General features: G+C 39.8%; 4 protein-coding genes across 9 annotated transcripts; 3 read left to right on the top strand and 1 right to left on the bottom strand.

Moving 5' to 3' along the window:
- The first annotated feature begins 284 nt into the window (after positions 1-284).
- LOC141806340 (putative histone deacetylase 1-B) lies at positions 285-6,052 on the top strand. 3 transcript variants are annotated; one of them, XM_074691795.1, is made up of 14 exons: positions 285-437; positions 1,150-1,262; positions 1,345-1,462; positions 1,554-1,628; positions 1,718-1,856; positions 2,003-2,144; positions 2,267-2,359; positions 2,444-2,552; positions 2,670-2,810; positions 3,417-3,525; positions 3,704-3,834; positions 4,614-4,766; positions 4,952-5,003; positions 5,094-6,052. In XM_074691795.1, exons 1-14 carry the CDS (start codon positions 386-388, stop codon positions 5,119-5,121), a joined length of 1,455 nt encoding a protein of 484 aa, XP_074547896.1. In that variant the 5' UTR covers positions 285-385; the 3' UTR covers positions 5,122-6,052. The 3 variants fall into 3 exon arrangements, with proteins under 3 accessions (XP_074547896.1, XP_074547895.1, XP_074547897.1); XM_074691794.1 differs by having other exon boundaries at positions 4,614-4,784; XM_074691796.1 differs by lacking the exon at positions 285-437 and adding an exon at positions 898-1,053 and having other exon boundaries at positions 4,614-4,784.
- Positions 6,053-6,193: 141 nt separating this feature from the next.
- On the bottom strand, positions 6,194-11,276 carry tmem54a (transmembrane protein 54a). Of its 4 annotated transcripts, XM_074691800.1 has the most exons (8): positions 11,236-11,276; positions 11,094-11,132; positions 10,549-10,595; positions 7,822-8,018; positions 7,607-7,666; positions 6,935-7,129; positions 6,704-6,841; positions 6,194-6,536 (listed from the first exon to the last, which is right to left on the bottom strand). In XM_074691800.1, exons 4-8 carry the CDS (start codon positions 7,978-7,980, stop codon positions 6,399-6,401), a joined length of 690 nt encoding a protein of 229 aa, XP_074547901.1. In that variant the 5' UTR covers positions 7,981-8,018; positions 10,549-10,595; positions 11,094-11,132; positions 11,236-11,276; the 3' UTR covers positions 6,194-6,398. The 4 variants fall into 4 exon arrangements, with proteins under 4 accessions (XP_074547901.1, XP_074547900.1, XP_074547899.1 ...); XM_074691799.1 differs by lacking the exon at positions 11,236-11,276 and having other exon boundaries at positions 11,094-11,223; XM_074691798.1 differs by lacking the exons at positions 10,549-10,595; positions 11,236-11,276 and having other exon boundaries at positions 11,094-11,223.
- A 33-nt stretch (positions 11,277-11,309) lies between these two features.
- On the top strand, positions 11,310-14,467 carry zpcx (zona pellucida protein C). Its single transcript, XM_074691793.1, has 9 exons — positions 11,310-11,793; positions 11,873-11,985; positions 12,056-12,135; positions 12,210-12,381; positions 12,461-12,566; positions 12,643-12,728; positions 13,278-13,363; positions 13,457-14,282; positions 14,370-14,467. Exons 1-9 carry the CDS (start codon positions 11,371-11,373, stop codon positions 14,389-14,391), a joined length of 1,914 nt encoding a protein of 637 aa, XP_074547894.1. The 5' UTR covers positions 11,310-11,370; the 3' UTR covers positions 14,392-14,467.
- A 1,561-nt stretch (positions 14,468-16,028) lies between these two features.
- On the top strand, positions 16,029-24,992 carry pabpc4 (poly(A) binding protein, cytoplasmic 4 (inducible form)). Its single transcript, XM_074691956.1, has 15 exons — positions 16,029-16,667; positions 19,367-19,560; positions 19,812-19,927; positions 20,905-21,044; positions 21,136-21,230; positions 21,308-21,445; positions 21,567-21,662; positions 21,766-22,035; positions 22,520-22,610; positions 23,233-23,328; positions 23,430-23,560; positions 23,659-23,749; positions 23,834-23,964; positions 24,068-24,193; positions 24,296-24,992. The coding sequence occupies exons 1-14, from the start codon at positions 16,472-16,474 to the stop codon at positions 24,170-24,172; spliced, it is 1,890 nt and encodes a 629-aa protein (XP_074548057.1). The 5' UTR covers positions 16,029-16,471; the 3' UTR covers positions 24,173-24,193; positions 24,296-24,992.
- Positions 24,993-25,056: the final 64 nt, after the last annotated feature.

The raw sequence follows: 25,056 nt of genomic DNA, 5'->3' as shown, positions 1-25,056 counted from the left end.
GACTCATTTTAGAGGTCATACATCACAACCAACCAACAATAATTCTATTAAATTCTAGTTGCCTGCTTCTGATTTCATGGGATTAGCAGGGTAGACCTCCAGGATAAAAGGGTCTTTCAGCTTTCTTATTCCGACTCAGGGTAAGTGGGTCTAACTCCTGTGGAAAGAGCGTTTGTGTAACTGTGAGAAACTGATAGACTTTGATCATATGGGAAGCCTAAAGACTTGTGTATCATTATTCGCACACAGATTGACAGACTCTGGCGCCCCCTGTCGAAAGTATTTCACAATGCATCTCATTGATTGGCCGTGATACAAACTATCCGCCTCTTGTCGCTGTTGTCTCCTGCGGTGTGTGCGGTAAAGCCAGCCAAAGAGCACTAAAATGGCGCTTACTTCTCAAGGAACAAAGAAAAAAGTTTGCTACTACTATGACGGTAAGCACTTTGTGTACCTGTTACGTTGCAATTGGATGTATAAATGAATGAATAACATCACTTTGCGCCAACAAAGGTTGCAGTTTATTTCACCTCTTGCTAACCTGGCACGTTAGCTAACCTAGCTAGCTTGAGTCGGCTGTCTTCATCTCAGTCTAGTACCGTTTTGCTAAGTCTGTATTGAGAATTATAGCCAAAATATTTCGCAGTCAATCTTAAAATATATGCCCTTTGCTCGTGAATACAGTTTCATGCGTTTCTCGCTCATGTGTTGGCAGTTAATTTGAATTAGTCTGGGTTACTAGCAAGAGCGCTAACAAAGGGGGTACTGGTACTTGTCGCCCCAATTAACGCTAACACCGTGCTAACGATCAAATGGGCCATCTCGCTTCCTTCTAATCCCGGGTTGCTCGGAAGGAAACCTTTTTCTGCAGTTGGTCGCCAATTCTTAGAAGGCACCACCCTTTAATAAAACGAAAAGGGACACTAGTAGAGTGTCTTGGTGAACATTTGATCGCCATGTGTGGAGTTACGGTGGTTTTTCGGTTGCAGCATCATTACAGCCGTACCTGATGGTACCTTCCGTTTCCTACTGTTCTATTCAAGAGCTGCACATGTACATGTTCATTAATGATAAATACGAGTCACGTTTGTTAATGTGTATTTCAAATCATTATTTAACCATTTTGACTTTTCTTTACTTTCTTTTTAGGTGATGTCGGAAATTATTACTACGGTCAGGGACATCCCATGAAGCCCCACAGAATTCGCATGACCCACAACCTGTTGCTAAACTATGGCCTGTACAGAAAGATGGAGATCTATGTAAGAATTTTTATTTTTATTTTTTTATAAAACTCACTAGCTCTTGTCGTGTTTATCCTTATAACTATCATTTGCGTTGCAGCGTCCACACAAAGCCAGCGGAGAGGAGATGACCAAGTATCACAGTGATGATTACATCAAATTTCTTCGCTCAATTCGGCCGGACAACATGTCCGAATACAGCAAACAAATGCAAAGATGTGAGTATGTGCATATGAAGCCTACATGTCTGATGTACCATGTTCACCCCTTCCAAACATTTTGAGATTAATCTTTGTCCTTGTTTTACAGTTAACGTGGGAGAGGACTGTCCTGTGTTTGATGGCTTGTTTGAGTTTTGTCAACTTTCAGGAGGGGGCTCCATTGGTATGCTACTTCATTAAATAAAATATAACAGGTTCATATGTTGGACAGCAAACATGAAATTTAATTATCTCCTCCTTATCATGCTCTAGCTGGTGCAGTAAAGTTGAACAAGCAGCAGACTGACATTGCCATCAACTGGGCTGGAGGGCTGCATCACGCCAAGAAGTCTGAGGCCTCAGGCTTTTGCTATGTCAATGACATTGTACTGGCTATCCTGGAGTTACTGAAGTGAGTAGAAAGCAGAGCCCTATAAATGACACTTGCCTACATCTGCATGAGTGGTTGATTATTTTGTTGACTTATAAAGTATTTGTATCGGATATGATAAGTCTTTTAGTTATCTCAGTCTGGGATGTGTTTTCTTTCCCCTCCAGATACCATCAGCGAGTTCTGTACATAGACATTGACATCCACCATGGAGATGGCGTGGAGGAAGCGTTCTACACCACAGACCGTGTTATGACGGTTTCATTTCACAAGTATGGCGAGTACTTCCCTGGAACAGGTGACCTGAGGGTAAGCTGGAGAATCTTAACCACAAGGCTCAGCCAGTGCTTCAAGCTTGGGAAGTCTTTAAACAGTGCATTAAGTGTCATCATTATCATTTTGTGAACTGGGTTATTTCTTGTTCTCTGCAGGACATTGGTGCAGGTAAAGGAAAATATTATGCTGTGAATTACCCACTGAGGGATGGAATTGATGACGAGTCTTACGAAGCCATATTTAAACCCGTAAGTATATAGATGTGTCTGGTGATGAATTTACTAGTTGGGATCCTACTTGATGCACAGAGGCAATAACAACTTATTTTGTAGATCATGGCCAAAGTGATGGAGATGTACCAACCCAGTGCAGTGGTTTTGCAGTGTGGCGCTGACTCTCTGTCAGGAGACAGGCTTGGCTGTTTTAACCTCACCATAAAAGGTAAGTTAAAGAATAAACTGTCCTCAGTGATATTTGTAACTGTCAACTGTACTCAGGGTGATAGAGGTAGGGAATTAAAAGAAAAACGTTTAATACATTTTCACGCTCTATGTTTAGGTCATGCAAAGTGTGTGGAGTACATGAAAAGTTTCAATCTGCCACTACTAATGCTGGGTGGGGGCGGCTACACCATTCGCAATGTGGCACGCTGCTGGACCTATGAAACTGCGGTGGCCCTTGATACCTCCATTCCCAATGGTAAGTATTTATGCTAAAACTCACTACATACAGCTGGTATGGTTAAGAACTTTTACACTATTATTCTTGGCATGAGCTAGTTTTGTTTTCAAGATTCAAGTTTTTCTTGTCATGCAAACAGTAAAAAATAATTTTCCTCAGCAATGAAATACTTCCTTTGCTGAAAATTACAGTATGTATGATATGATAAATAAGGGCTGTCAGCAGAATGATACGATTCATACAATAGGGAATTTGTGATGTGCAATGTAGGCAGACAAAATATTAAGTACACCCAATGACTTAAATACATAGTGGAATAAATAAATGTTTTTTCATAAAGATTTATAAAATCATCCATTATCCTTGTTGAGCAATTTGATTTAAGCTGTCATTTGGGGTGAGACCAGATACACCTTTGATAGGTTTCTTGTGTATCAAGGGGCTGACATACGGCCAGATAACTAGCCACATTCACAGGCTACAGGCCACTATGGTATATTGAGCCGATTGAACTTGTGTTTTCAAAAGAGTAAAATAGACATAAAACATTTGTTTGTCGCAGCTTCACACAAGTAAGTAAACAGCGTCTTTGTTATGTTATCATGATGATAATTTGTTTGACAGAGCTACCGTACAACGACTACTTTGAGTACTTTGGTCCTGACTTCAAGCTGCACATCAGCCCCTCCAATATGACCAATCAGAACACCAATGACTACCTGGAAAAGATCAAGTGAGTGCATGAAACAACCAGTATCTTTGTGTATGTTATGAAATGTAAGTTTCACATATTGCTGCTTTGAGTTTTTCACAAGTTTTAGTTTTGGTAGTTTTTAGCAGTTTTGGCTCGTATCTCTCGTAGCTTGGAGTTGTCATTGTATCTCACCTGTGTCCTGCGTTGTGTCCTGTAGGCAGCGCTTGTTTGAGAACCTGCGTATGCTGCCCCATGCCCCAGGAGTTCAGATGCAGGCCATCCCTGAGGATGCTGTGCAGGAGGACAGTGGTGATGAGGAGGAGGATGACCCCAACAAACGCATCTCCAGTAAGACCGTCTCATATTTATGCCATCTTTTTGTAAGTTGTGCCTTTGGTTAAGGTGCAGGGTCTGAACCAAGCCATAAATGGTTAATAGTTGGTTGGCAACTAAAGTTATGTAATTGTTTGTAAAGGGAGAATTTTTGGTTCCATTTGGCCAATCAGTGAAAAGCTCTTTTCTTATGGAGGTGTGTTGTTGCTAAGTCAAACCCAAAGCTTTATACAGGCAAATGGCTAGAAGTAACTGTAGTTGACTTGTTAATTGAGCAATAGCAACGCTGGCATGTGTTTCATACAACAAAGCATCGTGATTGGATTATAATTAATCTACATTAATTAATTACAACATGTTTATTTGGCCATACCCTTTTAGTGCACTCATGGAATTTCTTCTGCTCATGGAAGACTCAAGTGTGAGCAAAGATCAGTCATGTTACAATTTTAATTTATCACTAATACAGAGAAAACTTTGCTGGTGGAAAACAGATGATTAAAGCCTTCACTTTTAATCCTCCAGATCATCCTGTCTTTTACAACTGTGCATGACAACATTGTTTTAACTCAGATGAGGTTTGAGTTGAGGCTTAGGTTAGAACTGCCTCAGCTCAAACCCCCAACAGCATTCATAAAGCATAAAGGATAACCTGTCTTCATTTCAAAAATAACATTTAAACTAAGCTACATTTAGGCTGCGAGTGAAAACCAGTGCCTGATATCTAGCAGTCGACTTCCTGTAACAGTGGGAGCCACATTTTGATTTAACCCTGTCTTCCTTTTCCTATTCAGTCCGCGCTCATGATAAGAGGATAGCATGTGAGGAGGAGTTCTCCGATTCAGAAGATGAAGGTGAAGGAGGCCGCAGAAACACAGCCAGCTTCAAGAAAGCCAAGCGGGCCAAGACCGAAGGAGAGAAAGAGGGTGAAGAAAAGGAGAAGAAAGGTGAGGAGGAAACAAAAGGTATCTATTCACTTTTTTTTTCTTCTTACCTACCCATATTATTTTTTAACAGAAGATTCTCAAGGAATTTCTAAAGACTTGTCATTTAAGTTTTATCATCCCATGTTAAACAGAAAAGTTGTCCTTCAGAACTGTGATGGTCTGTCTTTCTCTGTTTGATTTCTCAGAAGTTAAAGAGGAAGAAAAGGTGCCAGAGGAGGAGAAGATGGACACATCAAAGTGAGAGAACACAGCACACTTAAGAACTGCATTGTGTGGGTGTTGTCTTGTTGAGGGTTTAATTAAAAACTTCCTTTGGGTCCCTTGTAGGCCAAAAGAAGAGTCCAAGACACCTTGAGGTCCTCAGCATCCAATGACACCAGCACAAATGATCAGGATGGAACCTTCTTTTCTTTTCCCATGCAAGATATTTTTGGGTAACTCATCTTTCCAGGCTGCTGCTTCGGAAATCCATGAAGGACTATACCTTAGAGTTGAGACCCCCCTCCCTTTAAAATAGGACGGGTATCTAAACATGATTTTCTAGGTCACCTTTTCAACCCTTGTTGTTTATGGACTGAAGTCGGTCAACGTTTCCGAGTATTGTTTTTGTATGCCTTCTCATTTTATATCCTTTATCTTTTTATGCTATGTCATTTGCCTTTCCCTTGTGCAGCAACTCTGTAAAAATGGCTTAGTACATGTATGCTTTTATATATCTGATGGATTTAATTTATTTAAATCATAGATATTTTGGCTACTCTGTTTTGTCTTTCAGTCACACTCTTGTTGTGTCTTTGAATATGTAGTTGAAGCATGTTTATGCAATAGATCTTTTTCTGTAATACATCTGTGTCACTGGTCTTGCCTGCCAAGGTCGCCAAATGTGGTAACAAAGGTTACACGTACCTGAATACCTTTTTGATGGGTCAGAGGACCCTTTTTCCAGTTTTTGACCTTTTTACTGACACACCTTTGGCAAGTTTCTTCAACTCTTTCATCACAACATGTTAGTGATGAGTCGTGTTCAGAAACTACCATTTTTAAGGATATCCAAGAAAACTGGGACTTGTATGGCTAATAGTTCACAGTGTCAGATGAGAGGCAAGATATATATGCCAGAACTCATTTGTTGTATATATTTATATTCTGAAACATGAGTAATAGTGTTCAACAGCAGATCTTGCAAATGTCCTATTAATCTGACCCTGGTGTGTGTTGAACACACTCTTAAAACCAATAAAAAAACAACTGCCCTTACATGTTACAAAGCTGTTTTTCCTATAATGTTATTTGATTTACAAAGCAAGAGAATAACCAGTCTCAGATAAGTCATTTTAAAATGAAAACAATTTATAATACCAAGACAAATGTAACAGCTCTGTATTTTCAAGAAAGTAACTGTACACAGAGAAAATGGCCCACATTGGACCAAACCAACAGCAGGAATGTTATAGAAGAATCAGTCCCTCTTCAGACGGAGGGTGAAATGCCTTTGCTTTTGCAGGCCATAGTCCTGAATGTTGTCTTTAGACAACAAATGCATAAAAGAGTACAATAACTTCACAACTGGCAGTGCCTTTTGTAAAACGGAGCCCAGCATTTTTCAACCTCTAATGAGGTTTTTTGTCTGCTTCAAAGCCATTCACTCTGCTCCACAGCTGGGCCTGAGTCCAGCAGTTCATCCTGCTCTGCAGGCTCTGCTTCAACATCTGTTGGTGGATCTCTTGGTGGAGGTGAGGATGAACTTGGAACAGCTCTTTGGATGCGCACCTAAATCGCAGGTTATGTGAACATAAAAAAGACACATTTTAAATAACCAAAATGGTGCAAATTTGACAACACAAAACAATTCAGACAACCAATACAATTAAAAGCCAGGGCACCAATATGAAGGACTTCTTACAGAGGCCTGGCAGTGTCAGTAATCTGTTACTTACCCTTTTGGCTCTGACCGGCCGCTTTCTGCATGGACAGAGGTAGAGGAATGAAGTACAGGCAGCGAAGAAGCGGAAGGAAAAGACTGTTTCCACCGCACACATAAAGATGAGAGGCACCCACAGAATGATTGTTGTCCCCTGGTTCAACACAAGTACAAACAAAACATGGCTCCATTAAAACAGGTCAATTAAACTTTTTCAGAGAATTTTAAAACATTTGTTTCCACTTACATAGATACGAGTTGGGTCAAAAGGGCACTCGTACGTGATGCTGGAGGAGCCGACGTCTTTAATAGAAAAAGTGCAATGTGTCAGCAGGCTCCGTCCTCTGTGAATAATGGCTTTCACCATAGAAACTGATAGGCCCAGGATGGAAGCAACTGCCAGAAGACCTGCAATGAAGCTGAAGACCAACAGGACCCACTGCTGCAAGGCACAACACATTAGTATGTTAGTGAAAAACACAACCCTTAATTCTATATGCTATAAACCAAAGACATATATCCCCAGTAAAGCTTTTTTAAGGAGTTTATAGCTTAAACAAGTGATAAACTCTAAGGTTCAAAGAAATAAGGATTGGATTTCTCATTTGGAAACTCCTGCACAGGACAACAGCAGAAATGAATTCAGGTTTGTCCACAGGGGATCTAAAATTACAACAAACCAAAACCAACTCAGGAGCTGAATTTATTGTCAATGAATAAATGATATGGACTACATTCAGAGTTAATAATCAAGCATTATTTGATTTGTATACTTCATGTTCATAAGTTTTTCTCATTTCAGAAATGATCATTTTCTGTGGCTATGCACTCTTTCCAGCTCTCACACAAAAACAGCAGACATGTTCTAACAGGAGCAAATAACGTCTGAGTGCTAGAAGGAGAGGGGAGCAGTATTTACCAGGATCCTGTTTTTCTTGTTTTTGGACAGGACAATGGCCGTTATTCCACTGATGATTCCCTTTGGAGCACACAGGGGTTTTTTAAAAGAAAAAAAAATGGTGATAAAATACTGCAAGTCACAATTAAGGTTCAGGACAAAGATAATGTGACAGAACTCAAAGATTCACATTAGAGCAGCACACCAGTAATACTTCTCAAGTCCCCTTCACTTACCACCAAGCCAGCCACAATGGCAATGACATTTGAGATGGCGTACTCCATGGTTCTGGCCTGAGAGTGCACATTGATGTGCCTGAGCACAGCGCCGTGCACAAGTGCTCCAAGAAGAAAGTTGACATGGCCCACCAGCACCAGCCCCAGGCCCATCTTCATCAGGGCTTTGTTGTCTTTGAGGCTGGCACAGCATACTCCTAGACGAAACGCATATAAGACATTATAAAGCAACATGGCATGTATGAAATTTCCAAAATGTAAACATTTAGTTTAAAAAAAACGTTTGTACAATAGTTCATTTTGTGGTACCGAGGCATGTGATGCTGGTGCAACATAAGTGTAAGTAAATAAAAGTTGTGTGTGAAGAGCTAATCTAGTGCGTAACATGAAACTACCCATGCAAAGTTTCTTTAAGCTGAAGTGACACACAAAACAAGCTTCAGTGCAGTGAAGGAAACTAGGTTTGTGGTTAGCAGTGCGACAAAGTCAGTTACCACAACTACAGCAAATGAGACCCTGCAGAGACAGCTGGAGCTTCTCAAATTCACACTGCTAGATGGTGCAGCTACTATGACAGAAACGGATCCACAGGAAGAATATTTTGTGTTTTCTGTTCCTTTCAAAGTAAAGGTGTAGAAACTAAGTTAAAATGAATAATGCTCCTCCCTTTCACCAGTAAGACAAAGCTCTGGGTGGGGTCTTTCAAACACTAAACACATCACTGATCTGACCTAAGGGCTCAGAAACAGAATACTGCCTCGTGGCCTAAGCCTTAGTGTGAGTGTTGGGGGTAAGACTCACTGTGTGTGTGGTCATAATAGTATTACCAGACTGATGTCTGCTGTCATTCAAGTCCACATCCTCACAAATTGTCCCTCCAGTGTAAATAACAATATATTTGCGGTTTTTACAGAATAACTCAAGTGACTGCATAAACACCCAATAAAAATGTATTTTTCTAAAATCAATAATGTGTCATACTGAGGCACCATGCCTTTTTTTTTATTCATGCAGGAGTGTTGTACATTTTTAAATCTCTGGATTCACTGCTCAAAAAATTATACTGTTTGAGTGTTGAGATAATGATGATGATGGTGAGACTAATAGATAGCTAGATACATCTGACAACTACTCGTGCTGTAAAATGTGATTTTGCATTTTGTTATTCTAGCATATGACAGAAGATTACCAAAGTTGTTGTGATAACTCTTAATAATAAGTTGGCATCGTCTCAACTACAAAATATATTTCAGCTTAAAAATCTATGTCCAAATAAATCAGAAATGCATGTCGACTTGACACTGAAGGAATTGAGGTGGGCTTGGGATTTACAAGTTATTACCCAGAATGCTTTTGTGAGTTGTGCTCTAAAAGTTATTGTCACCATCAGTGAGAGGAGAGTGTGGTGGATATGAGAGCCTCAAACTGGGTTCCAAAGCTACAACTTTCAAGTTACTATTCAGAATGACTTTGTGAATTAAAATTAAATATTTGTTGTCATCATAAATAAGGAGGGTCAGTATGGATATGAAACCCTAGACACAATATATAACTTAACGGATGAATCCAGAGTGTACAAGCGAAATCATATGGTGTATTGCCTATGATCCATGTTAAGAATCAGTTGTCTGTGTTTCATGGCACAGACTTGACTTTAAAACTGCATGATACAGACCGTTTGTCCAGGAAATAGATATATTATGTCAAACAACAACCTGGAGAAGTTAGGGTAACTAACAAATAAAATGTATATAAACAAAAATTAAAGATTAATATAACTGAAACCTTCAGTTGAGCTATTGAAATAGAATAAGTATTTCAAACAACTACCCGAAGAAGTTGAGTTAACTAGTCTTAATCAACCAAACTAAGACAAGAGTTGACTCAAGACATCTTATTTAGTCAAGATAACTTCTGTTGGTGTTAAAACAACAAAATGTATTTTTCTGACCTAGCATAAAATTTTGAGGCAGCCCTTTACGTCATGTTTACAATGAAATAAGTTACATTTAACAGTGTACATTATGCAAATATTTCAATCCACCCACAATACTAAGCACCATACAGTTCTCAACTAGAGTGTCCTGGCCAGGAAAAATGAAAGCAAAATATACCAAACTCTGTCTCTGCAGCAGAAAGAGAAGCCTAATAAACTCAATGATTGTGATGAGGTTGTTCACAGCATCACCCTGTTCAAAAGCCCTTTGACTGTCTGACTGCTGAACTTTCACACCCTGACATCCACACAAGAGGCCAACATCAGCCTGTCTCACAGTTGAACGACAATGTCAACACCAGCAGTGTCAGAATTTCTTAACCAACTCAAACACAGTCATTACAGGATGTATTCTGTGATTTAAATATGGCAAAGTGGAGTAAAGCCCACGATTAAAGCAGAGCTTATGTGGGGAAAAAAGCGAGCACATACATTAGCCCTGATAGCCCAACACAGAGAACATTCACTTCTCAGGTAACGTGCGTGCAGACCACGCCTAGAAAGTTCAGCACGCGCCTCACCTACATTCTGTAACTCAAGAGAAACGCACCTCAAACTGCACTTACCTAAATTCACCATGATGGATTATCTGTCCTCTAAAATCGTGTTCATGTAAGAGCTATTCTAGAGCTATTTTCTTTAGTGTTTTTCAAGCATTCTTCTTCTCATCCGTGGTTGTCCCTCTCGACAGCCGCTTACCTGCGGACAAACTGACGTGATTCTCCACCTACCTGGAAAGAAGCTCCTCCCCCCATGCACATCCACAACAAGGTGATATCTGAGGAAGTGTGCACAACGTTTGAGACGGGCAAAAGTACACACTGGCTCTCTGCTACACTACTTTATCAGATTTTGAATTTAATACGAAATATTTTAACAGAAATAAACAGAGTAAAGTTAAACACCAGGAAACCAGCCTACTAAGTGTTTTTGTGATTTCCTAGCCTTACAATAATTTTTAACAATCATTGTTGAGACCCATGGATGTCTGCCAAAACAAATTATCTGCTAAATAGACATAACTAAAACTTTTGGATATACAAAGTGAGCAGGTTTCCACAGGTAAACTATTAAAAAGACACAAACGAAGCTGAATTTGTGAGCACTTTTCATTCATCTTTCAGAAATTATTATTATTATGTAGGATTTTTATGCCAGTGGATGCCTTTAAAAATCCATTGTCCCATCAAAGTTATTGCAGTGTTTAGCATCTAGTACTGTTTCAGACAATCATTTTATATCTTCAAAAGCTGATCCAAAGACTAAGAAGACTTACCTGAAAATTTGAGTTTTGGTCGAAAATTAAGTATCTGCACTAAGGAATACGATAAACAGAGAGGTTAAAATATTCAAACTGTAAGTAGTGTGATTTCGATAAGCATTTCTAGCTTCTTCCTCTTGTCTTAAATTTTGCAAACCTTTGCAGCCTGATTCACTTCCTACAAGCCTTGTAAGCTTGATCACCTGCACCTGTGTCCCTTGCACTGCAGCTTATTTATGGCACACCTGGGCAGAACGTGATCAGAGTGGTTGGCCCACTTTGAAGTTCAGCAATGGGGACAAAAGGGATATTTCTTTGCATTTTTGTTGGACATTTTATTGCTGTTAAGTCAGTAATACTCGACCCGGATCATGAAAACATGTTCTCTGAGGAATTTCCGCCATTATTTGAGCGCTCAAAGCCTTTTCCGTATATGAGAAATTTAGATTTCTTTTCTGACGCCCTCTTCAGCTCATGGAAAACTTGGAGCCCTGAGTTTCACATTTTTCCTGAATTACCTCCAGTCATAAATGTTCCCAACGTGGAGGTGTTTTGTGATGACTCTAAGCTGACTATTTTGGTAAATAAGAGATCTAATGGTGTCACATTGACTGGAGAAGAGATCTGGCTTGGTTATGACTGCTACAGCAATGGAGAGCTACCAAACCAGTTTGTCTTTACTTACAGTTTGGATGAGTGTGGAACAAAACAGAAGGTAAGTTGAACAAATCCTTTGATGGTTGTTCTTTTTCCACAACTCTATTTTTACTGTTCGAGACCGTGTTCTTTTGCAGATTCAAAATGGCAACACAGTGTTCAGCAATCTTCTTCACTTGAACCTCAAGGATTTTTCCAACAACCTTTGGCGAACACCTTTCCCAGTGCACATCTCCTGCATCCCAAAGAGGTGCATCAGTTATGTATATTAGTACATGTAAAAATAACAAGCTCACTGAATGGGCAACATGTCTTTTCAGGTCACATGGTAACCAGAATGAGAGAGTTTCAACAGCTGACAGTGAAAATGACAAGACCTTCGCTATCAGAGCCGTGAACTGTGAGTAATATCAAGAGCCACAAATAAACTGAGGGTGTGTACTGTTTATACTTGTTCTGTACTCTTTCCTGTAGCATACTGGACTGACACTGCTGAGTCTAATGTGTATAAAAGAGGCCAGAACATCAACCTACAAGTTTCAGCCAGAGCCAAGCCTGCACAGCAGCTGTACATCCAGTCCTGCTTTGTGTCAGCATCTCCTGATCCTCAGGTTAAACCCAGGCATGCAGTCATTATGAACAAAGGGTAAGGAGCCAGTGAATGATTGTGAAGTTGGTATCACCCTTGTATCACACTCACCACTTACAACCTCTCTTCCTGCTAGGTGCACAGCGCCGTTGGGTTCTCCTCATGCTGTTGTTCACTTTGAAGCCTCCGACAGAGCTAATGTAGTGAATTTTGTCCTAAACTCCTCTTATCTTATTTCTGAGGTAAGTTTTTCAGTGTTTTGTTGTTCTGCCATGTTTCTGCTGATCACCTCTGTTAAAGGTTTATCTCCCTCTGAAGTTGTACATCCACTGTAGTGTGATCATCTCAGACCAGGGTGTCACCTTTGGCTCCAAATCCTGCAACTACAATGTGATCCATTCAAGGTAATCATGCACATAATATACTTAGATTTGGAGGTATTTTTTACCTCACCCAAGGAAGTTATGTTTTGTCTGTAAACACAACTTAAAAAGTAACTAACAGATCTTGATGAAATTTTCAGAAAGTGTTCAAAATGGGATAAGGAAGAACTGATTAAATTTTGGAGGTGATCTGGATCACCGTCTGGGTCCAGGATTTTCCTAAAGATTTTTTATCATTGTGAGATAGGGCTGTTTTCACCATATGTGTATATAACTCCACCATAAATGGTTGAATTGCTTTGCAAAACTATACAAGACAAGGTCACCATAATTTCTGACAGATGTAAAAGTACGATCCAGATTCTGGCAATATTCTGGATACTAAGATCTGATACATGAAATATGTACTGGGTCATCATAATTTTCAATAATAGTCTGCTGAAAGGGAGTATGACATTAAAGTAGGACGAAAGTGTTGGTGACAATCACAATATGCTTGGTGGAGGTCTGCGCACTGAGTGCTTTTCTACTCCTATAATACTTTTGTGTGCTTTGTTTTGTACATGCCAGGTGGGAGGAGCTGAGTGGCACTGCAGAGGTGTGTCAGTGTTGTAGCTCAAAGTGTAAAGGCCTCTCAATTAAGCATCTATCTGAAGGTTAGTTGTCTCCCCCCCTATCACAATAAAAAGACCCATTCTCTACACTACTGTTTTCATAACTCAATGTCGACTTTCTATTTTCCATTTCAGATGACAAGGCTATTGTCAGCGCTGGGCCCTTTGTCATTGTGGACAAAGAAGAACAAAAAATGTCCACCACCCCAGATACAGACTCCATCATGCAGTCTGATGCCCCATATGATGGAGCAGACACAATTGTATCAGGTGCTACTTTTTCAAGATGCAAACTCCCTCCTCCTCCTGATGGTGTAGTGATGATCAGTGAGGACCCTGTTGCAAGACTGTCCCTATGGCTGCCTGGGCAATTGCAAGAACCAGAACACAGTAGGAATCTTGATTCTGAGTCTAACAAGATACAACGAAATGACCACCCAAAGCTGAAGTCTTCAACCATGGACACAGAGTCTCTTCTGAATGTAAAAACAAATAATATTGAAGACAAAAATTGGAATTTTCTCACATTGGTTGATGGATGGGTAATCCTCCCAAGTCTAGAAGAAGCAGCTATTGCAGAGGAATCCAAAAGGAAGAGGTGGTTTGAGAAATCTGGGGTGTTAAATTTGGAAGCTCCACAAGATGCAGACACCGTACCGCTGGCTGAGATAACTGTGAATGTCCTGAACCAGGATGAGTTTGAGATGAGCGATAAGATGGCTGAAATGCAGGAAGATGCAGCTGCTGTGGACCAAGAAAAAATGAATGATGGCCAGGTTATCCGCTCAAAGCTTCAGTTTTCCCAAAGCACTGATGGTTTGAAGACGATAAGTTATGAGGAAGAAGTGGTGAAGCACACGGAGGCCAGAGATGAGACTACAACCTTTGGGTTGGATAGACACAAAGGACAACGGGAACAGGGACATGGAGGGATGTTCTCAGCTTTCCTTGATTTGTTAAGGTAATTTTTTTTTTTATAGTACAACTTTTATTGCTTTGATATCAGTCAGTTTTGCACAGAAAACTAACTTTTTACTATTACTTGCAGGAGGATCAACAGAGGAGAATAACTGCCATCCCATCCCAACATTGCGATGTGTCTGAGTAAATAAAAACTTTGCTGGCAATACTCTTTCCTTTTTTAATTATTACATCATCCCATATATTTGATTTGATTTTTATTTGTCTCAAACAAGCACATAAAAACAAACAATATTTGAATTGGGGAAAAAAAAAGAATAGTTCACAATGATTAAGTGCGAGTTCGAGAGGGGGCTGAAGGAAGCAAAGCTTATCAAGTTCAGCCCCTACAGTGTGTCATATAATTTCATAATTCACATAATCTTGGTATAATAAAAAAAACTTTAATATAAATAGAACCTTAGTTAAAAGCATGTTGACTGACTCAATTATTTGAAAAAAAATAAAGATTATAGAATTAGCTATCCAGTTCTTTATAGCAGAACAAGAGTGTTTTCTTTTTGTAGTTACTTTTAAATTGTTTTAAGTTACTGCACATTCTTAAGTCCTCTTCTAGTTCATTCAACAATTTTACACCACTAAAAGAGATGCACATATTTTTCAGTGTTGAATGGATGGTTGGTTGCTTAAATTTAAAATTCCCTCTTAAATTGTATGCTGCCTCTCTGACCATGAACATCATTTGGATGTTGTTTGGTAACAACTTATTCCAGGCTTTAAACAAAATCTGACCTGTTTTGAATTGTATTAAGTCCCAGAATTTTAAAATCCTCGATTGTAAAAACAAAGGATTTGTATGAGCAAGGTACTCAGCATGGTGAACCATCCTTATGGCTCTCTTTTGTAAAATATAAATCTTTTGTATGCTGCTTTTATATGTATTTCCCCAAACCTCAACACAATAGGACAGATACGGATCAATAAGTGCATAGTACAACATCTGAAGTGACTTCTGATCCAACACATGTTTAGTTTTACCCAAAACTCCAATACTTTTTGAAACTTTGGCGCACAAATATTTAGTATGAGGCTTCCAGGATAACTTATGATCAATTATGACAACCAGAAACTTAATTTCGTAAACTATTTCAATTTCCACATTTTCAATTTCCAAACAAACCCCTTTCTTAATTTTAGAATGTAGGCTATATATATTATATATGAAATGCTACAGGTGAAAAAAAAGAATAGAAATGAATAGAATAGAATAGAATAGAACAGAATAGAATAGAAAATACTTTATTTATCCCTGAGGAGAATTTCAGGAGTCAGTCAAGTAAACAAAAGTAAGAAAGTCTATAGAAAGTGAAAAAAGGTCCATAAGAAAATAGATGACGACATCACGTCCACCACTCTCTAGCCCAGCCAGTCTGCACCTCCACAGGGTCCAGGACTGAGCTTCTTCAGCAGTCTGTTCAGTCTCTGTCTCCTGAACAGCTCTTATTTATCGTATAATTATTTGATTTATTTTTCGTTTGTGGTAGCAGGTTTGGGGGAAACTGTTCAGTCGCCTGAAGCTTCTGTGAAACCCTTGTCTTCCCACCCAGATGTCGCTGTAGGGAGCCGAGCTGTGTAGTTGGGGCAGTACAGCATGCGCTCTCTCCTACACCGCATGCTCAGTGTGTGAGTGTGAGTGGAGGGGGGTGTTTTTTTTTTCTATCCTAAGTTTGACCCTCACTACTATTTCCTCCGCACCGCCGCTCTCTATAAAGTGCCCATGCTTGTCCTCACGCAGTCTCTTTCCCCGGCCACAAAACAACCGTGAGTGTCTAACTCACTGTTCTTGAAAAACCTAAAATAAAAATTAAATAAAAAATATAAAATCTACAAAATCTTTATAAAAACAAGTACCGTACTAGCTACTTAAATAAAAACAAACGTTAATTAAAAATAGAAAAAACAATAATAATAAAAAAAAAACACTTGAAACAGGAGGCCTCGGGCTTAACCCGAAGTTTGCGTTTTTTAAGGAAGAAATACCTAAGAAGACATCGGTTTATCTCGTGTTTTTTTAGGTTTAAATTTTCTGAGCGCGCTGGAACAGGGAACCAGCTGTCGGGCTTTATTATTTGACGCACAGTTTGGACCCAGACCACTGTTCATATCGGCTTTTCTCTCACGCTTTTTTGAGGGAAGCTTTGCGTTCATACATTCAGGGAAGTCCGAGATATGAACACAGCAGCGACGGGGAGTTATCCGATGGCTTCTCTCTACGTTGGCGACCTGCACCCCGACATCACGGAGGCTATGCTGTATGAGAAATTCAGCCCCGCCGGACCGGTGCTCTCTATCCGGGTGTGCCGAGACATGATCACCCGGCGATCCCTGGGATATGCCTACGTGAACTTCTCCCAACCTGCTGACGGTAAGAGACGAAATGATGGCAAAGGAACACCATGCAGTTTTAGCATGTCATTCACACGTGTAGGTGCACTGAACAATGACAATGTCACCACATACCTTCAATGTCAATCATGTTGGTCTCTATAATCGATGAAACTTTGGGAAAGCCCTGCATTGAAGGAAAGGAAAGCATGACAATGCATAGTTTTACCATTTAACGTTCATTCAGCTCTTCACATGTTGAATCACTTATTTGTCCCATATAACTCTGCCCCAGTTTTTACTGTGCTAATGTATGGAGGAATAAAAAGTCTCAACTGTGTTGTAAGATATTTACTTAGCAGAAAAAAATATTGAATAGCCATCACTAACAGTGCATAAGAAAATCTGTGTCTTTTGCAGATCACACCAACTCAGTTCTAAATGACCCATTTCTGCTCCTATTTAAAGGGCCACTGAGTTAAACTAATTCCCATAGCTCTCTGCTGATACACTCACTGACAGCAAGGCAAAAAGACAAGCAGAGCTTACAATAACCTCTGCAGAACATATGTTTAACATTTTATTGTGTACAACACAGAAAAAAAACACATTAGATTTATTCCCAGTCTAATCTCTGACCTTGTTTAGATTATCAGAGTATGTATGGTTCATTCTTGGTAGCTTCACCTCCTAAACTGCTTTAGATTGTTAACCTAACCCCACGCCATGTGACGGTCAATGTAAACATGTTGCAAAAGTGTGTTAAGTGTCTTTTCTAGTTACAGTCAATGGCATTAAAGCAGTGAGTAATAGTAGCAGCTGTTATAGTTGTCTTTGGAGGACAGCAAGGTGCTGAAATCATTTAGTGGACGCTTTTGGACCTTAGCATCACTGTTTAACATCTGTCACAGTATATCTGTGCTGATGATTGTTAACAAAAGCTGTCATAATGATTAGTTAACAAATAGCGCTATTTCAGAAAGGGACTGTTGCTCATGAGTGAATGTTGTTAGAGCCATATGTGTGAGGACACCATTTGTTATTGGAGGTGCGGACATGGGGGATGGTAGGTTTTGGTATTTACATGGAGTCCCAGCACGTGTCTCTGGGGCAACAGCTTGCTGCCTTAAAAAAAAAAATCACCATGGGTTGGGAAAGTGAACACAACTGTAACTTGTCGGTGCTGATATCACAAAGCATACAGCAGTAGTTAAGACAGTGTGCTCTCTTTCTGTTGGACTTTTTTGAACTGCTGTAACTGTGTGTAAACACCAGTAAGACCTGGTGTTGATCATCTAAGCATTCTTGTTGAATGTGTCTCTTCCCCATCAATGGTAGAGAATGCTCTACTCTCCCCTTCATGCCAGCACATACCTCACAGGACCCCTCTCTAAATATAGAAAGTCTTTCTGAGCAGTCCAAAATATGCCTGCCAGTAATACTAAAAGTTCCTAATATGACATGACTGGTTCACGATGAGTGTTTTAACACTGCTAACATTTGAAAACAAGATCTAACTGTGCTTCTTAGTGACAGCCCTTATGAAAATATAACTCCATTGTATCATTCAATATACTATTTTTTCATGCTATGATTCCATATTTATACCTTCAGAGGTCCTCATGTTTGACAGTGATCACTCACCTTATCTGAACACATGCCTATGAAGTACAATTGCAAGCCAAACTGCTGATGCCAGCAGACGCAAGGCAGCTCCGTTTTGTTTACCAGACACTTTCAGTTGGAAAGCCTGCCCCGTGTGTGTGTGTGTGTGTGTGTGTGTGTGTGTGTGTGTGTGTGTGTGTGTGTGTGTGTGTGTGTGTGTGTGTGTGTGTGTGTGTGTGTGTGTCTGTGTGTGTGTGTGTGTGTGTGTGTGTGTGTAACAGAGGAGCGACTGAACAAAGGGATGTTTGGCATGTGTACCCACATGGACATGATGACCTATGATACAGTTAAAGCTATATATATATATATATATATATATATATATATATATATATATATATATATATATATATATATATATATATATAGTAATGAAATAAAAGTTATTATAAAAATAGTATTAAAAGGGATATTGAAGTGTCTCAAAACCATAGATATAGGGGGTATTTAATTTTCAACACTGCATTTACATCCTACGTGTGCTATATGATGGCTTATTGTGCTACTGGTGCAACTGGCCAGTGCAGGGCAAGGCCAAGAAGCATGCGGTGAGTTTAAGGAGGCGACCATGTGCTCCCAGCAGTGCAGCTGCTCTCACATTTGTCCCAGCTGCTCATCAGCCACATGGTCCACTGCAGTAACTTCACCATGATACATGAGGCTTGTAAATGGGCTGGCAGCACTGATATTCATCTATCACAATTGTATCTCAGAAAGAAAAACTACCTAAGTGCACTCTGTGGTAGCCCTGTGGTTTGTCTTTAACACAATGATGGGATTGTTTTTTAAAGGAACAGCTAAATTACAACTTAACTTGTTTCTTCCTTCAATTCTTTTAATGCTTTTTGTGTTTGAGTTGTATGAATGTGTGTTTTAACTCCTGTTGCAAATCAAATTGCCCTTAGGGGACATTAAAGACTTTTCAATTCAGTTCAGTTTAACTGTAAGTGGTAGGGCAGAAATGATTGATGTATAATATGTAAAAACATACTTAAGTGACCTACATGTTTTCTAACTCATGGCTCCATGTGAACAAACACCCATGACCTTTCCCCCACCTCTCTGCCACACCAGCTGAGAGAGCCCTGGACACCATGAACTTTGACGTGGTGAAGGGGAAACCAATCAGAATCATGTGGTCTCAAAGAGATCCATCTCTCAGGAAGTCTGGAGTTGGAAACGTGTTCATCAAGAACCTTGACAAGTCCATTGACAACAAAGCCCTGTACGACACCTTCTCTGCCTTCGGAAACATCCTCTCCTGCAAGGTACACTCATTATACAAGCTACTTGTAACTTGTGAAGAGAGATTGATTTTTAATCTGCTTTTGGAGGAATAATGTACTCGTAGTCATACCCATAAATGAACTGTTGGGCAGTAGATGAAACAGTTTTGATTTTAGGTTTTCATAGAGAAAGTAGAAAAGCTTCCAACTCAAATCTCGGTTTAACTAACTGTTTGGGTGAGTAAAGCCTTTCTCCTGTTTGCACCTTACCTTTATGTCTTCCTATCTCCCAGGTGGTGTGTGATGAAAATGGCTCCAAGGGCTATGCCTTTGTCCACTTTGAAACCCAAGATGCTGCCGACCGCGCCATCGAGAAGATGAATGGAATGCTCCTGAATGACCGCAAGGTGTGAGTGTCTGATCATTCAAGAACTGGGCTTACAGAAGTCTTCATTGTTGATAAAGTTTATAAGATCTGTAACTTAAGAAATGTTTTGTTTGTAAAATGAAAGTTCTGGAAGTTTGGAGAGCTTATTGAGCATGTGGTGATGATGGAAATAGCTTATGTGTATGAAACTGTTTTACTATGTGTCAAAAGTCTTTTTTTTTTACACTTGTGTTGTGTGAACTGACTTGTTGTATCTTTATTTCAGTGTTTTGGACCTGTGTGTGAATAATCTGACTACTCACCTCTCACTACTGCCTGTGTGGCGATAACCTCTAAACTGATAGACTAAAACTCTTTCCTACTCTTATCTTTCCTACTAGACACATTTTCTGTTGCCTCATTTGTCCACTTGCTAGTCACCCGCCTTGGAGTGCTTGTATGTATGTGTGTGTATGACCACGCTTGTGTGTTTTAGTGATGGATCGAATGCAGGAATGCAATACTGGATGGCGGAAGGAGAGAGGTCGTCATAGCCAGGTATATAAGATCATTTGGTCCTCCTCAGCTTTTCTTTGTACTGTGAGACTGTTCCTCCACCCCACTTCATCCATCTCCTCATCAAGTCAGGACCAAGAGTTGAGAGGATTGTCATTGTGTTGTCTAGCATGCCAGCATTTCTGCCTGTGGTGATATTAACAGCAGTTGTATGGTTTTGTTTACCCCAGGAATGATGAATCACATGACTACATTTCACTGTTAATTTTTTTTTAAAGTTGTCCCTGTTTTTGTATTTTTTGTGTTTTAAAAGAATTTACCTTTACCTCCCATGCTTCCTTGGTCAGGTCTTCTTCTGTCATTGCGGATCTTTCTGTACCTGGAAAACCCAAATCAGGAGTGGTTTTGAACACAGAAAGCAAGAGATGGATCCTGTTGTGACATATATCTCTGTTGGTATTGTTTTAAAGGAGTGTGTGCTGCTTCTTCTACTCCGTTTTCAGGTTTGTGGGTCGTTTCAAATCTCGCAAGGAGCGGGAGGCTGAACTTGGTGCCAAAGCCAAAGAGTTTACAAATGTTTACATCAAGAACTTTGGGGATGATATGGATGACGATCGACTGAAGGAGCTGTTTGACAAATATGGTAAAAGTGCACTGCATTTTGGGTAAAACTTTGTTTTTTAGTTTTTAGTTCTGCTGTATCACATCTTCTCACTGGTTTTTAACTTCTGCAGGCAAAACCCTCAGTGTGAAAGTGATGACAGATCCCACCGGAAAATCTAGAGGCTTTGGATTTGTTAGCTATGAGAAACATGAAGACGCTAACAAGGTAATTGGGTCTCATGGGAAAAGTTAAGTTTGTTTTCTGGATATCTCTCTGGTGATGATGATGGTTCTCGACTTCAGGCTGTAGAGGACATGAATGGCACAGAACTTAATGGAAAGACTGTGTTTGTGGGCCGGGCTCAGAAGAAGATGGAACGGCAGGCGGAGCTGAAGAGGAAGTTTGAGCTGCTGAAACAAGAGAGGATCAGCCGTTATCAGGTCTGTGGGATTAATATTTGATTTATCTAATGAATTAAATTAATTTTAAATTTGAATCTGTTGGTCTGGATAAAAAAAAAATGTTCATCCCAACTTATCCTAATAGTGTCTTTGATTTCAGGGTGTCAATCTTTACATTAAGAACTTGGATGACACCATAGATGATGAGAAACTGCGTAAAGAATTTTCTCCATTCGGATCCATTACAAGTGCAAAGGTGAGGGAGATCAGGTGTGACTGTGCAGTACCTCCAAAGAGGAGATCATTTATTGCATTAACAGCTTCTTGTGTCACCCAGATAAAATGTGTTTGTATTTCAGGTGATGCTGGAGGAGGGCCGCTCAAAGGGCTTTGGTTTTGTCTGCTTCTCCTCGCCTGAAGAGGCCACCAAAGCTGTGACTGAGATGAATGGACGCATTGTTGGATCCAAACCTCTCTATGTGGCTCTTGCTCAGCGCAAAGAGGAGCGCAAAGCCCATCTCACCAATCAGTACATGCAGCGTATTGCTGGCATGAGGGCTATGCCTGCTAACGCCATCATCAACCAGTTCCAGCCCACCAGTGGTTACTTTATGCCAGCTGTGCCACAGGTGGGTAAATTATACAAAGTCTGAGATAGCGTGTTAAAGTGAAATATGTCTTTTAAAATTGGAAATAGGTAGACTGTTTGCTATGTTGAAGGGGTGGCTCCTTCTAAGACCATTCACTGGCTCAGGATCCAGACATTTCCTGTATGGAGAGCACAATTTGCTTTGAAGAGAGTGAGTGCAGGTTTAGTGTTTGAAATTTATACAAACCTGTAAGGACCTGATTTGGCCCTAAACTTATCTTAGTCGGTGTAAATAAGTCATTTTTATAAAACTGTTGATGTAGGTTTAAGATAAGTGAACATTATTTAGAATTTTCAAAATTCAAGCTTGTCTGACTAATTTTCCAGGAAATTCTTGGTATGAATTCTTTAAGGCTGTTAATCAAATTTTGGTATTTCGTGTAAATGTTACTTCTGTAAAATCATCACACATTGTTTAAATCAAAACAGGTGTTTCACTTTTTCTATCTTCTTTTACCAACCAGGCCCAGAATAGGACAACATACTATGCACCCAATCAGCTGGCCCAAATGCGACCTAACCCCAGATGGCAGCAACAAGGTGGCAGAGGTCAAGGTAGGCATGTGTCACTATATGTTTGTGCAGCTGCCTATTATATATTTTTGCTGCTTAATACTAGAGTTGCAAAAGGGATGGTGTATGATGAACTGATAATTCTGCACGGTAAGCCTTGACACGTGGAGATGCTTGTTGATGGGGTTTTCTTGTCTCACTTAAAAAAAAACACAAAAGAAAAACGTTTTTTTGTTAAAAAGATCCTTGTTTATTTTGTCATCCTTTGCTCATTTTTCTCTGCCAATTACTGATCAGCCATTAACTTCCTCTGTGTGGTCCAAATAAATTTAGTGTGAATATAATAATAATATCTTCCATCTTGTTTAATGATGGTATCGGAAATATTTTTGCTACAGTGCCGACTAGAAGAGCAAAAATCATACACTACATAAATGTGTCAAACCTCTTTTCTGCAGATTTATTTGATATGACATGTACGATCACAATTGATTTAAATTCCCTAACCGAATCCTGTTGGCAAGGACTTTGGCTTAACAAAATCAAGTATCTAACACAGATTGGTGCTTCCTAGGGAAACTGGGTAATAATCTACAGTGAGAGATGTAATCTCATATGTAAATATAACCCTCATTTTTCGTGTCTCATCTTCTGTTACTTTCAGGGGGTTTCCAAGGGATACCCAGCTCACTACGCCAACCAGGACCTCGTGCCAACCTAAGGCACATGTCTCCCAGTAGTGGCACACAGGGACCTCGAGGTGGTTTTACAATGACGAGTGATCAGAAAGATCACCACCAGTTTTCTGATGCACAGTGAAATCTGTATGACATGGAGTGTAATTCTTATTTCCGCTTGTAGCTGCTGGCCAGGCCATGGCTCCTCGTCCCTCAATGGGAGTCCCTGGTCCCCGTGCTATGCCACCTTACAAGTATGCCACCGGTGTCCGTAACCCAAACCCACAAGTCGTGCAACCTATTGCTTTGCAGCAGGTATGAATAAAATCCCAATTACTTCTCCTAGTTTCCTCAAGGAATTTAAGTTGAACCCCTTTTGTAACACTTCCTGTGTTCTTGTTGTTGTCCTCCAGGCTCAGCCGGCTGTGCACGTTCAGGGCCAGGAGCCTCTCACAGCCTCCATGCTAGCTGCTGCTCCACCTCAGGAACAGAAGCAGATGCTAGGTAAGACTTACAAAACATAATCCACACACTGTGTTGCTTTTCAGCCCTTAATGTAATTGACTTGTTTGGTCTTGTATCCCATAGGAGAGCGTCTTTTCCCACTGATTCAAGCCATGCATGCCAACCTGGCAGGAAAGATCACTGGCATGCTGCTGGAGATTGATAACTCTGAACTGCTACATATGCTGGAGTCCCATGAATCCCTGCGATCAAAGGTAATTTGCAACATCAAATTTTGCCACACTGCTATGATTGTCATTCTTTTATACACATTCCTCGCTGTGTTAATTATTTGTGTTTCATGTTATGTTTGTACAGGTGGAAGAAGCTGTTGCTGTGCTACAAGCCCACCAAGCAAAGAAAGACGCCACTCAGAAAGTGGGCGGCATGGCTACTACTGCTGCTGCTGCTGCCACATCCTGAAAGCTGTGCTCTACTAAGATGGTATGCTAATACACAAGCAGTCAAGCTATCCATACCTTCTTATGTTTGATCTATTAGAGTTTAAATTTTGAAGTGGTGATAAAAGTCATCGTGTTGTTTCAGGACAGAAAAAAACACTGAGCAGAAATGGAGAGGGACTATCGACGCTGACCCAAACCTGACTCCTTGAGCCGAATGTGAAGAAAGTTTAAAAATGAAAAAAGAAAAAAAAGAAAAGAAAATCTAATTCTTAAGCTCAACTTTAACATTTTGAAAAAATGTTACATTTCATAATTTTGTAGTTCTGTAATTATTTTAAACTGCATACCAAAAGCAATACTGCTAAACCGGTTTGAATAAGGCCCTCAGTCTGTGGCAAAGGAGAGAAACCTTTTTTTCAAAAGGAGTACGAGCCTTGTTCTTATTCTTTGCTTGACAGTTTTATGTTTGATTTGAAATGATGGGCTCTTCAATCTTATGTTACCATGGGTGTGTGGTATTCTTAATAAAGGGATGATACATCAAGGTTACCACTCTTGTGACTTCAATGTTTATGTTACATTTATTTAATTAGTTTAAGATGTATGTGTTTGTCTGTATTGCAGGAGTGGCTTCAAATATAAACTTAGTGTCATAGGATTTTTCAGGGCTAAATTATTACTGAAGATATTTTCTAGATTTCCTCTCTTGATTGATTCCTTGAGAAAAAGAGAATATTTTCAATATGCAATTTCATAAAGTGTACCAAAATATCCACTAAAAGATACTTCACTGGGCTTTGCATTGAAAACTTATGACTTTATCGAAAGGCTGATTAAGCTGTGAACAGACATTTGCTACTCCAGAGCTATCGTGTTTGTCAATTTTGCATGGTTTGGTATTTT

This window comes from Halichoeres trimaculatus, unplaced genomic scaffold (assembly GCF_033239565.1).
Source record: "Halichoeres trimaculatus isolate MK-OKI-2021-1 unplaced genomic scaffold, fHalTri1.1 fHalTri1_scaffold_17, whole genome shotgun sequence".
Lineage (NCBI taxonomy): Eukaryota > Metazoa > Chordata > Actinopteri > Labriformes > Labridae > Halichoeres > Halichoeres trimaculatus.
Note: the sequence above shows the minus strand (reverse complement) of the source record. Positions and strands in the feature narration are given on the sequence as shown.